The 15,021-nt window shown below is 39.1% G+C and overlaps 1 protein-coding gene across 1 annotated transcript in view; it reads right to left on the reverse strand.

Annotated features, from left to right (window-relative positions):
• SLC35F1 (solute carrier family 35 member F1) overlaps positions 1–15,021 on the reverse strand; it is a 357,370-nt gene that overhangs the window by 76,920 nt on the left and 265,429 nt on the right. Inside the window, exon 3 of the mRNA XM_075862418.1 lies at positions 8,583–8,710. Coding sequence (XP_075718533.1) covers positions 8,583–8,710 — 128 coding nt within the window. The remainder of the gene's footprint in view (positions 1–8,582; positions 8,711–15,021) is intronic.

The raw sequence follows: 15,021 nt of genomic DNA on the forward strand, positions 1-15,021 counted from the left end.
GGGCTCTAGGTCTTCCCCGGGTAATTATAGACCAGTAAGCTTAACATCCATCGTGGGGAAAATGTTTGAGGGGCTATTGAGGGACTATATACAGGATTATGTGACAATAAATAGCATTATAAGTGACAGCCACCACGGTTTTACTAAGGACAGAAGTTGTCAAACTAACCTGATCTGTTTTTATGAAGAGGTGAGCAGAAGTCTAGACAGAGGGGCCGCTGTGGATTTAGTGTTTTTGGACTTTGCAAAGGCATTTGACACTGTCCCCCATAGACGCCTAATGGGTAAATTAAGGACTATAGGTTTAGAAAATATAGTTTGTAATTGGATTGAGAATTGGCTCAAGGACCGTATCCAGAGAGTTGTGGTTAATGATTCCTTCTCTGAATGGTCACCGGTTATAAGTGGTGTACCCCAGGGTTCAGTGCTGGGACCACTATTATTCAACTTATTTATTAATGATATAGAGGAAGGGATTAATAGCACTATTTCTATTTTTGCAGATGACACCAAGCTATGTAATATAGTTCAGACTATGGAAGATGTTCATGAATTACAGGCAGATTTAAACAAACTAAGTGTTTGGGCGTCCACTTGGCAGATGAAGTTTAATGTAGATAAATGTAAAGTTATGCATCTGGGTACCAACAACCTGCATGCATCATATGTCCTAGGTTGCGCTACACTGGCGGATTCACTTGTTGAGAAGGATCTGGGTGTACTTGTAAATCATAAACTCAATAACAGCATGCAGTGTCAATCAGCTGCTTCAAAGGCCAGCAGGATATTGTCGTGTATTAAAAGAGGCATGGACTCACGGGACAGGGATGTAATAATGCCACTTTACAAAGCATTAGTGAGGCCTCATCTAGAATATGCAGTTCAGTTCTGGGCTCCAGTTCATAGAAAGGATGCCCTGGAGTTGGAAAAAATACAAAGAAGAGCAACGAAGCTAATAAGGGGCATGGAGTATTTAAGTTATGAGGAAAGATTGAAAGAATTAAACCTATTTAGCCTTGAAAAAAGACGACTAAGGGGGGACATAATTAACTTATATAAATATATTAATGGCACATACAAAAAATATGGTGAAATCCTGTTCCTTGTAAAACCCCCTCAAAAAACAAGGGGGCACTCCCTCCGTCTGGAGAAAAAAAGGTTCAAGCTGCAGAGGCGACAAGGCTTCTTTACAGTAAGAACGGTGAATTTATGGAATAGCCTACCGCAGGAGCTGGTCACAGCAGGGACAGTAGATGGCTTTAAAAAAGGGTTAGATAATTTCCTAGAACAAAAAAATATTAGCTCCTATGTGTAGAAATTTTTCCTTCCCTTTTCCCTTGGTTGAACTTGATGGACATGTGTCTTTTTTCAGCCGTACTAACTATGTAACTATGTAACTATGTAACCACCTATTGTGTATTTTTTATTATAAAGATGATTCTAAACTTTATATGCAAAGACTTTTTTAAAAAATATTTAAATTATGGACATAGGCAAAGGAAGTAATAATGTTGGAATTAATTTTATAAAGCTACTTTTTAGAGTTGTTCATTTGTGTCGATTTTACACCTCTTATAGACTGCTCAAAGGGATTAGATGAAAGAGCAAAAATTTAGTTGCTCATGCAATCCATGGGGTGCCGAGGAGCCCAATTTAAATATCCATCTGGACTCCCTTTGTAGGACCACTGTATCTATATCTCCTCCCCTTATCGATGGATGAATTAGTTCGATAACTGTAAATTTAAGGCATTTTGCATTCCCCCCATGATTTAGATGTACATGTCTGGCCACTGGTTTATCCCTGTCTTTCGAGATGTCCCCTTGGTGCTCTAGGACCCTCTTTCTCCATTCTCTAGTGGTCTTACCTATGTAGTCTAAGGGACAGCTACATGTGATTTTATACACTACATTTTTTGAACTACAATTTATGAAATCCCTAACATTGTAATTTTCTCCAGTATACGAGCTCGCGCGGTGATACAAAATACGAAACAATTTACGAGCTCGTATAGTGGAAAAAATTACAATGTTAGGGATTTCATAAATTGTAGTTCAAAAAATGTAGTGTATAAAATCGACACAAATGAACAACTCTAAAACGTAGCTTCATACAATTGATTACAACATTATTACTTCCTTTGCCTAAGTCCATAATTTAAATATTTAAAAAAAAAGTCTTTGCATATAAAGTTTAGAATCATCTTTATAATAAAAAATACACAATAGGTGGTTACTACCAAAAATATCCAATTAAAAATGTTAAATCTTAAAAAATATACAAGACCCATATATATGGCAAACTAAGAAAAGACTATAAAGGGATTTGTTTGTGTAGTCTTTTGACTCTGGTGTAGCAGTCTACATTAATTTTTTGAAGTTACCGCATGAACACTGGAGGAGACATAAATAACGTGCCCTATTTCCTTCCCTCCCAAACTTGCATGGAAATAGGCCTGATTCACTTTGTGAATGCATGCGTTGATGATGCCTGCTGACCCTCTGTCTATGGTGGGCGGATCTGCTGCAATGTAGTAGTTTACCGGCTGTTACAGGAGACACAGACTTGTTGACTTGCGATTTTGGTGATTTTGTATTAGTGTGTTCTTGTTTGCACTAATTACATTAAGCCAATAATCTCAGACTCAAAGGCACCTAGTGCACAACCTTGTGTGCATCCATATTATCACATGCTCCGCTAGATCATTAGACCAATGCATGGGATACCCGACCTTTACCAGATCCAAACCTAAACAACACCACGGTAAGTAAAAATCGTATCGGGTCCCTCCCTCAAACTTTACACCATTGTTTTCCTTCCCATCTTTGAGGACCCCCCCCCCCCTTCGCCGACACTCCAGCCACGGTTACAAGAGAATAAAAAAAAAAAATACACACTGTCAGTGAATCCAAACCATTCCCATGAAAACCGCCACCCTAACTCTAAAGCTCAACCACGTCCTATAACCAAACCAAATTAATAGGGGTCACTATGACCTCACTAAAACCCACCCATCTTATTGGCTCCATTTTACTCACTACAAATCCTGTCATGTTGCCCCCCCCCCAAAGCTCCACCCTGAGTCTGGTCTTTGTCCGGCCACTGCCTCACCAATGGCTCAGCTAAAAGGGTTTTCATTGGGTGTATAAACGACCATCTAATTAATAATAACAATGGGTTCCATTTAATTTTAATAATCCGTATGATAATTATATAAGTAAAATGTTTTTACCTAATACACAGGGGCGGACATTGACAGCAAAGTGTCACTGTGCAAGAAGTTTTATGGAACCGTCTCCATTCAATGACAAAAAAGCTACACAAAGATATAATATATCCCACATTAGACACATTGGGCATACACTGCATACATGATGCATGCACGGCACTCATACATTAGAAACATGATACATACACACTGTTATATATTCGAAACACACGTATTGGAATATACTGCATTTATGCTACTCACACATTAAACACATGCAACACACACATCGTTCACATATTAGACACATGCAGCACAGACACCGCTCACATATTAGTAGCAAGCAACACACACATCGCTCACATATTAGACACATGCAGCACACACACATCACTCACATATTAGACACATGCAGCACACTCACATCACTCACATATTAGACACATGCAGCACACACTCCACTCAAATATTATACGCATGCAACACACACATCGCTCACATATTAGTAGCAAGCAGCACACACATCACTCACATATTAGACACATGCAGCACACACTCCGCTCAAATATTATATGCATGCAACACCCACATCGCTCACATATTAGACACATGCAGCACACACTGCTCAAATATTATACGCATGCAACACACACATCGCTAACATATCAGACACCTTCAGCACACACCGCTCACAGATTAGTAGCAAGCAACACACACATCGCTCACATAGTAGACACATGCAGCACGCACCGCTCACATGTTATATGCATGCAACACACATATTGCTCACATATGAGACACATGTAGCACACATGCCGCTCACATATTAGTAGCAACCAACACACACACCGCTCACATATTAGACACATGCAGCACACATGGCTGAAATATTATACACATGCAACACACACATCGCTCACATATTAGGCACATGCAGCACACACCGCTCACATATTAGTAGCAAGCAACACACACATCGCTCACATATTAGACACATGCAGCACACAAACCGCACACATATTAGACACATGCAGCACACACTCCACTCAAATTTTATACGCATGCAACACACACATCGCTCACATATTAGTAGCAAGCAGCACACACATCACTCACATATTAGGCTGGGTTCACACGACCTATTTTCAGACGTAAACGAGGTGTATTATGCCTCGTTTTACGTCTGAAAATAGGGCTCCAATACGTCGGCAAATATCTGCCCATTCATTTGAATGCGTTTGCCGACGTACTGTGCCGACGACCTGTCATTTACGCATCGTCGTTTGACAGCTGTCAAACGACGACGCGTAAAATGACTGCCTCGTCAAAGAAGTGCAGGGCACTTCTTTGAAACGTAATTTGAGCCGTTTTTCATTGAAGTCAATGAAGAACAGCTCAAGATTACGGGCGTCAAAGACGCCTCGCAAAATGCGAGGAGGAGCTTTTACGTCTGAAACGACGCAGCTGTTTTCTCATGCAGCACACAAACAGAGCATGCTCACATATTAGTAGCAAGCAACACACACATCACTCACATATTAGACACATGCAGTACACAAACCGCACACATATTAGACACATGTAGCACACAAACAGAGCCTGCTCACATATTAGTAGCAAGCAACACACACACACCGCTCACATATTAGACACATGCAGCACACACCGCTCACAGATTAGTAGCAAGCAACACACACATGTCTCACATAGTCGACACATGCAGCACGCAACGCTCACATATTATATGCAAGCAACACACACATCACTCACATATTAGACACATGCAGTACACAAACCGCACACATATTAGACACATGTAGCACACAAACAGAGCCTGCTCACATATTAGTAGCAAGCAACACACACACCGCTCACATATTAGACGTATGCAGCACACAAACCGCTCACATATTAGATACATGCAGCACACAAACCGCTCACATATTAGACACATGCAGCACACACACCGCTCACATATTAGACACATGCAGCACACACACCGCTCACATATTAGACACATGCAGCACACACAGCGCTCACATATTAGGGTAAGGCCACACGGTGCGAACACGGTGAGTTTATGTTGCGTTTTAAAACCGCAGTAAGTAATTTTTCAATAGAAGTCAATGGTGACATTTTGGTTCTGGACAGACTGCTGCTAGTATATTACAATGTGTTTTTTGTGCAGTTAACTGCATCTTCATAATGTCCGACCGCATGCAGTTAATGACCGCGCTGCCAAAGTTGCTGCTGAACTGCTTGCGTTTTTACTAACCGTTCTGCAATACATTGTAATGAACAATATACAGGAAGCACCTAACAAACTTCAACACGGGTGAAAACTATGTCCATCAATTATTTCCTTTAAAAACGCAACAGAACTGCAGCATTACAGAGACAAAAAATGCATGCAGTTGACTGCATGCGGTTTCCAAACGCAGCAAAACCGCCCAGTGTTGCCTTACCCTCGGACACATGCAGTACATATTAATATTAGATGCATTCAGCGCACACACGGCTCACATATTAAACGTGTTCCTTGGTGAATTTATTGGTATGTTTAGGGTCATCTTTATGCTGCAAGGCCCCCTTTCAGCTGAGCTTCAATCTTTTGACCGAAGGTCTTACATTATCCTCAAGGACTATCTGGTGGAATGAAGAATTCTTAGTGGATGATGGTGAGTTGCCCAACCGGATGAAGCAAATCAGCCCTATACTATAACATTTCCACCATCATGCTTTACAGCTGGTATCGGGTTCTCATGAAATCCTGACTTTGGTTTTTCTCCAAACTTGTCTCTGGTATTGAAACAAAATAGCTTTCTTTGCCTTATTTGCCCAGAACACATTGTTTTAGAAGTCCCACTGTTTTCCTTGATGGTCATGAGCATAGTTTAGTCTTGTCCTGATGTTCGTTCTGGAAAACAAAGATTTTCTCCTCATACACCTCGCATGCAGATCTAATTTTGCAGTCTCTTTCTGATGGTAAACTCATGCACTTTGTCAACAATAGTGGAGAGAATTACCTGTCATAATGAAATAGGGAATTCTTTCAGCATCTTACATTCTGCTTTCGGGCAAAATTTGTTAGGACTGTCTCGCCTATGGAACCCCATAGATTCATATATCAAGTCCAGAGTCAACGCAGCCGTCTACCAGGAAATTTTAGAGCACTTCATGCTTCCCTCTGCTGACAAGCCTTATGGAGATACTATGCCTACATGGAGAGCGCCAAAAGAGCAGAGCCAGCCAATCCCCAATTCCCAAAGGTTAAACATTAATTAGATAAATATCTGTATATTGGTATGAAATGTCTGAAAAGGGAAGAAGAAAGGGAGGGGGGCGGGACTTACAAGCCCTAAATAAGCATGATGGTACCAGTGGGGATACCCACTGAATGAATTATAAACCTAAAGAACGGAGTCCGACACACCGAAAATTAATTAAAAGGTGAGAATTTTCGTCTAGGGCCGAAACGCGCGTCGGGGTTGATGCCAGACAGTGCTGACTTTGACATGGGTAAGGTGCTCTATTTTAGAGCCATTTATATGTAGGCTCCATTTACCTCTTTTGCTGTCATTTCTATGTACACACCTAATGGTGTATATCTGTGCGTGTAATTGGTTGCTATGTTTAAACTCCTGCATCTAGCCTTGATTAATATGTGCCACTTATTTGTGGTCTTTACCTGTTGATTTGGATGCAGGACATTATATATCACGGCTCCACCTACACTTGTAGTAGAATGAATACAACTTAAATATTGCATGTATCATTGTCTGGTATCCTTTTCATACTGTGGTAATCATCTTTAACTTTTAATTGTTGTTTTTGTTATTTGTCTCAATAACATTCTCACCTTTTAATTAATTTTCGGTGTGTCGGACTCCGTTCTTTAGGTTTATAAGCCTTATGGAGATGCTGATTTCATTTTCCAGCAGGATTTGGCACCTGCCCACACTGCCAAAAGTACCAATACCTGTTGTAATAACCACAGTATCACTGTGCTTGATTGGCCAGCAAACTCACCTGACCTAAACCCCATAGAGAATCTATGGGGTATTGTCAAGAGGAAGATGAGACACCAGACCAAACAATACAGACGAGCTGAAGGCCGCTATCAAAGCAACCAGGACTTCCATAACACCTCAGCAGTGCCACAGGCTGATCGCCTCCATGCCACGCCGCATTGATGCAGTAATTCATGCAGAGTCGGAGCCCCGACCAAGTATTGAGGGCATATACTGGACATACTTTTCAGTAGGCCAACATTTCGGTATTAAAAAACATTTTTGAAATTGGGCTTATATAATATTCTAATTTTCTGAGACACTAAATTTTGGGTTTTCATTAACTGTTAGCCATAATCTTCAACATTAAAATAAAAAAAATGCTGGAAATAGATCACTCTGTGTTTATTGAATCTATAGAATATATGAGTTTTTTACTGAATTACTGAAATAAATAAACTTTTTGATGATATTCTAATTAATTGAGAAGGACTAGTATACTGTCATTTCCTATGGATTGTAATTGAATCCACATGCACTTTAAGGCCACGTTCAGGCGTGGCGGAATTGCTGTTGAATTCCGCTACGGACAGTCCGCAGTGGAATTCTGCAGCAGCCGTTTTTTACATTTGTTTCTATACATTTTTAGGAAACTTAGTTCAGACGTTGCGGAAAATAACTGTGCGGATATTAGGCTGCCGTGCAGAATTTTGTGTTGCGGAGAAGCAGCGGAGTTTCACTGCGGATTTCAGCCTTTGCGATGCAAAAACTGGAATCTGTGGCATGTCCGCTGTGCTATCTGCAACGTCTGAATTACGCAAAATATGCAAATGTTGCTGCAGATTCGTTGCGTAATTGCCCTGAATCTGCACCAACATTTGCAGCGGAACAATTCTGCCACGTGTGAACGTGGCCTAAGCGTTAATTGACAGAGAGTTATTTTGCGCTGATTTAGACGCAGAAACCATGTCGCCAAATCTGCGCCAAAAAACATCTAAAATCGCCCCCCCCCCATTGATTTCAATGAGCGGCAGAGGCTTTTTTTTTTCCAGCTCATGGGAAACAAAGCGACATGTTCTTTCTTCCTGCGGGTTCCTTCTCTGACCTCCCATAGAAATCATCATGTATTTTTGGCAATTTGTACAATGTACTGTCCTTAGTAAATTATTATTTGCACTGATATGTTTCTAGTGTTCTTCGTTATAAGACAACAAATTTTACTTCTAATAACCCTTTTATTATTCAAAGATGTTATTGCTTAAATGCTATTTTGCGCCCATCTCCTCTGCAGTGATCACTGATATCTGTTCCTGATGCAAATTAACACAAATGAAAATAAGCCACATAAATGACAAAGGACTTACCTGTATGCTAATGAAAGTGGTATACTGATGTGCTTTAACCACTAAATATGTCGCTTCTATATCTATAATGCCTAAGAACATATATTTCCACCATCTCCTTTTCAAAATTGCCAATAAGTTTTCTTCCCCTAAAATTGAACAAGACAACAAAGTTTAGAAATCACATAAATCAATTCAGTGGATGTACTATTTTAATTCATTATACATTATATTGTGGTGGACATATATATTTTCATCTTATTATCTGGATCAGGAACTATATTGAATCTTTTAGTGCTATTTTATTAAATATGTTTCTATTTTATTATGTTATTTTGTGTGAGATTGATTTAATCTTGTATGCATTTTTGATATTCCGGCAACATATTAGGAATTTTGGATACAGATAATTTGAGGCTATATGGCCCGTACGTTGGTTATTTTTTGTCCCCTATATAGAGTATATCAGCAATTGTGGAGGCGGTATGGCTTGTATGTAGGTTATTAGTGTGTTGAAATAAAATGATATAGATTTATATAACGTGGTTTCTATTTGTGGTATCTAGAGTGCTGATATACAACTTTAGTTTTTTATTTACAATTTTATATTTTTGTTTCAGGAAAACCCATTTTTAATGTCAATGTTTAATATTTTTATGATTAGTGAAATATTTGAACATATATAACAATGTATACATTTGTGACAAAGTCATGTGCAGGATACGTTAAGATGCCCCCATTCAGTTTTAGGCCACATGCACACGTTGCGGAATTTGGTGCAGAAAATGCACATCAAAACCACAGGTTAACGTAGGTGATTCCGCTGGTAAAATCTGCACCTAGTATTGTGCTTTTTTTATGCATTTTAGGTGCGGTTTTTATATTTTGATGCAGAAATAGGTGTTGTTTTTATGCTGCAGATTTTGGTGCGTTTTAAAAAAAAAAAAAATAGTCAGATACAATTCGCAAGCAGAAACACAAGATAAATTGACATGCTGCAGATTTTAAATTACACTTCGCAGGTCAATTTCCATGCAGAAAAAATCCGCAATGTGTAGATGAGATTTCTTGAAATCTCATTTACTTTGCTAGTACTGTATTAAGCTGCGGATTTGCTGCACGAAAATCTGCGCGGCATCGTGTGCATTTGGTCTTAAAGTCCTACGACTGATCTGATGCTGAATCCCTGATTCACATTACTTCTAGTATATTTTTTTCCCCACCCTGAATATTCTGGATCATTGGGTGAACAGAGAGCTATTTATAGTTGATGCTGAACTACCTGGAAATGAGATGAGGCATTTTACTGTAAAGTAATATAAATTGTCTGCTTTCACTGTGTGAAGAATACTGGTGTCCTCAACTCATTTGTACCATGGAACATCTGTTATTAAGGCATATTCCTTAAAGTATCTGCATTTCAAAGGAAATCGAAAGTGAAAAAAGTTACTGTACTATAAAGAAGGTGAATTTTTTATTTCTATGATAATGAATATGACATACAGTACATCCTGTGCTCATTACACGCTGATTCTCAATATATTCTACCATTAATTAAACTGCGAAATGTCACAATTCTCATGTTACAGGTTTCCTAACTATTTGCAGCCTGTCTTTAAGCAAACTGCATCCAAAAGCATACTACAAAAAAAGCTAAAACCCGCAAAAAAGATAACATTAGTTTTATGTTTAATGCAGACAGAAAAAGTTTAATAGCTTAACACGTCTGCTATGTAGAATTGCTTTTGTGCTATTTGACAATATCTATAACATACTCAAATTATATTTACCTTATTTTTAGATCCTTGCTATTTGTTCACTGCTGTTTTATGATTGTTTACAGTGCAGGCTAACCAATTGAAATATTTTCTACCAATATTTTTATCCAGCCATGCTAAAAATATCAGTCCCATTTTATTGTGCACCTAAGGCAGCACAGTGGATCAGTGGTTAGCGCTGTTGCCTTGCAGCACAGGGGTCCTGGGTTAAAATCCAACCAATGACATCCTCTCCATTGAATTTGTTATTCTGGGGACCACACACAGTTTTTATCCACTCAAGTAAGAAGTGCAGTACAAGGAAATCCTGGACTATGTCCTTTCTCTTGGCAAATGAGAATTACCATTCGCCCCCATGGTGTTGATGATTCACTGGCAGCAAGGACGTAGTCAGGGATCCCCCCTCACTTACTCAGGTATATGTACTGTGGGTCTGCTGGATTCATTATTTTACAGTTTTTATATTTTTATTTACATAAAATGTTAAGTAATTTTGAAAATAAACTTCTTGACATATCTTTTACTGATTCTGAGTTAGAGCCAAGCTCCTAACCCCCCAGCATAACGAGCTTGTTCAGTTTCTATACCAAGTTTGTTCTGATGATTTGCATTATGAAAATTGGAGTATTTACACCATGCATTGCACAAGTTTAGCTAGTGAAAACTAAGAGTGAGAGCATAACATTATAGGAGCTCAGCTAAGATTGCAAGGGGAGTGTCTGTCAACAAACTGTCAACTGGTTCCAGTAGCAACCAGCAGAGTCCTGAATGCAGATGGTAAGTAAGGACCAGTTTGAGATCGGTAAAGAGATGTATTTGATGAATACTTATATTACTACTACTTACTACTATTTACATAGATGCTGTTCAAAGGTTTTTTGGTTGCAGTTATTCCTGTCAATGATGAGAAATGTTACCACCTCACTAGAATACAGGCGCATCCTATAGCTTTCCTCATGCAGTATATCCATATAGTAGATATCTGTTTGAATGATGAAAAGAGCTAAACTTAAAAACAAAGCTTACAAATAAGCCTTTTACCGCTACACATTCCAAATGAATATATATGTTTACGATGTTTGTATAAGCAGTTAAAATGAGAAATAACTATTGACTTACAATATTGACAAATCTGGCTAATATCCTGCATTTATTACTGTTTGTTAAGGCTTACATTAAAAACCCGCGCTGGCCACATAAAGCTGTCCTTGATACATCTTGGAGTATTATTTATCAGCATAGCCCAGGTTTACTGCACACACAACTGCCCTGAACAAGGAATTTCTAAAAAGGTATAACCTAGGTAACTGATATAAAATTAATTCAAAGCAGATTTATAACAATGAACATTATCCTCCAAATTCAGTGTTTTTTTTTGCATTTTATGTATTCTTATTATACCAAATATTTGTGCTGCTGGAAAGTTCAGCTATTGTCAGATGCCAGAAATACAAAGAGAAAATATATGCTGGCACCTTATGTTGTGCCTTAACACTGAAGTCATGTAGAAGTGCCACAATTCCTAAGGCATACCCATTCTCCACAAGCCTTTCTTCCATCTCATTGACCATTGGACTATTCTCAATTCAAAACATAACTAGACTGACAGAATCATCTGCAGAAGTCACAATGCATGACAAACCAACTTTCTTCAGTCAAACAGGTTGATCTCAGTTAAAATAAGAAAATATGGTACTTTGCAAATCGGATTTAAAGACACGTGATAACTCATCTCAGATAGTTTCAAATAGTAAAGTTCCTGTGATCCCACATAAATGGGACCTGACATGTGCAGTTATTCTCCAAATATGGAGAAGTAAATAAAAAATTAAAGGGGTAGTTTAGGAAACCCATTTTCATATACCCTTTTTGGCGATTCTGAGTTAAGAGGATTCTTATCTCTTGGCCAGAGCAAATAACAGTTTACAAAGAATGTCTCCGGCTCTGGACAACACAAAAAAAATAAATTCCGCTCACTGTGCTTCCTATAGAATCAGGGGTTACTTCATTTAGATGGTGCCTGAATAAATCTGCATCGGCAGACACTATAATCCATGAAGAAAGGCAATTGAAAAATCCAGCACTTCATCCAGTGAGATTAAAAAACATATTAATTTATTTAAATACATTAAAAAATTGATATAATAACACATCCTAGGAATAAATTTATCTTACGCGTTTCAAGCCAATGTAGCGTGGCTCTTACTCATAGTAACTGAATTAAGATGAATTTATTCCTAGGATATGTTATTTATTATGTACATTTTTTAATGTATTGAAATAAATTAACATGTTTTTTAATCAGGGCTCTGGAGAACCTGTCCTGCATTACACATACAATCCACTGATTTTAATGAGCTTTATGCCATGCTTAATTTCCCCTTTGGTGGCGCTGCAGCTAAATTAAACACTTACTTTGGGGTTTCCCACAGATTACAGCAGGGGGACACTGTTCTAGCTGCTTATTGTTAAGGGAGTCTTCTAACAAGTAGTGATTGTCCAAAGAGGACAACCCCTTTAAGGACACAGATCCTCCATAAAGGCATAAACTCAAGGAGCAGGGAGATATGGTATGAGCCCATAGCAGGCTATGGATGCCGTATTCAAGATCTGTCTAATATGTGCCGTGTGCTTAGCCCTGTGCATGAGTCCTTGTATGTCCAGGCTGAACATTCAAAGCAAAGTATGAGGTTTAAATGTTTAAGCAAAGATTATTCTATCATGACTGCAATGACCACAGTGTAGTTGGATACCGTGTGTTCGGTTAATGTTAGTAAAGTCAGAGTCTGAATGACTAAGTTTTATATCTAAAATTACCGAAATGCAGCATGAGCCACAAGGCAAAACATTTAATTTTTGTGCCCTCCAAAAGCAAAAAGAGTTTAGCACAAACCAAAAAGTAACAAAGAATTCTCCATCCACAGCTGTTAGTGCCCCACTGTGCCAGTACAATGCTAACAATCAAATAATAACATACTATCGTAGCTGAGACATAAGCATTTTAAATAAAAGACAGACAAGGAGGCGGACTGACGATGGGACATGTCCACAGTGGCGGATTATCATTAGGGCGTTTCGGGCGGTCGCCCGGGGCCCAAGACTGCCAGGGGGCCCAACCCCCTCATGCCCAGTGGCGTCGCTAGCACCGGAGGGAGCCCCGGTGCCAGGACCGCACCTGTCAGGCGAGGGGAGCTTTGCTTCTACTTAGCAGCCGTGGTCTGTGCTGCTTTAGAAGCTCCCCTTCCAGCCCCCCTTCCCTGCTCTAAACACCTCTGCTGCTAGCTGTCGGGACATGGGGGAGGGGAGACTGTCGGCGGGCTCTGTGCTGTGAGCAGGAGAAGAGCTGCAGTGAAGACATAAAAGGTAAGTGCATGTGTGTTTAATATCCATATTCATGTGTGTTTAATGTCCATATTCATGTGTGTTTAATGTCCATATTCATGTATGTTTAATATCCATATTCATGTGTGTTTAATGTCCATATTCATGTATGTTTAATATCCATATTCATGTGTGTTTAATATCCATATTCATGTGTGTTTAATGTCCATATTAATGTGTGTTTAATGTCCATATTCATGTGTGTTTAATGTCCATATTAATGTATGTTTAATGTCCATATTCATGTGTTTACAAGGTGTACTTTGTGTATAATGTGCATACTCGTGTATAATGTGCCTACTTAGTGTATAATGTGCATACTCGTGTGTACTTTGTGTACTATGCATACTTTGTGTATAATGTGCCTACTTTGTGTACTTTGTGCATAATGTGTGTACTTTGTGTACTGTGCGTACTTTGTGCATAATGTGCCTACTTTGTGCATAATGTGCGTACTTTGTGCATAATGTGCGTACTTTGTGTACTTTGTGCATAATGTGCGTACTTTGTGCATAATGTGGTACTTTGTGTACTGTGCGTACTTTGTGCATAATGTGCCTACTTTGTGCATAATTTGCGTACTTTGTGCATAATGTGCGTACTTTGTGCATAATTTGCGTACTTTGTGCATAATGTGGTACTTTGTGTACTGTGCGTACTTTGTGCATAATGTGCCTACTTTGTGTACTTTGTGCATAATGTGGTACTTTGTGTACTGTGCGTACTTTGTGCATAATGTGCATAATGTGCGTACTTTGTGCATAATGTGCCTACTTTGTGTACTTTGTGCATAATGTGCGTACTTTGTGCATAATGTGCCTACTTTGTGTACTTTGTGCATAATGTGCCTACTTTGTGCATAATGTGCCTACTTTGTGTACTGTGTGTACTTTGTGCATAATGTGCGTACTTTGTGTACTGTGTGTACTTTGTGCATAATGTGCCTACTTTGTGTACTAGTGTTTAGGTAGTGTTAGCAATAGTTACGGCGCGGCAGGGTGGTGGTGGAGAAGGGGGGCCCAAGTTTGGGTAACAGCCCAGGGCCCATGGTCTTCTTAATCCGCCACTGCATGTCCACTGGACCTTTTAACTAATGCCAGAATTACCAGATGGCAATTTTAGACCTCGGTTCCATATTACACGGTTTTTACAACTGAATCCCGTTTGGAAACATTAGGAATTGGCTGTATCACTACTGTAAAATCTGACAAACTGTGCTATTGAAAACGATTGCATGCACTCAGACCTTATCAAACCTTTAAAAATTGATTAAGTAACGCAGTGGCGTAGCTATAAGGGTC

The sequence above is a fragment of the Rhinoderma darwinii genome, chromosome 4 (assembly GCF_050947455.1).
Source record: "Rhinoderma darwinii isolate aRhiDar2 chromosome 4, aRhiDar2.hap1, whole genome shotgun sequence".
NCBI lineage: Eukaryota > Metazoa > Chordata > Amphibia > Anura > Rhinodermatidae > Rhinoderma > Rhinoderma darwinii.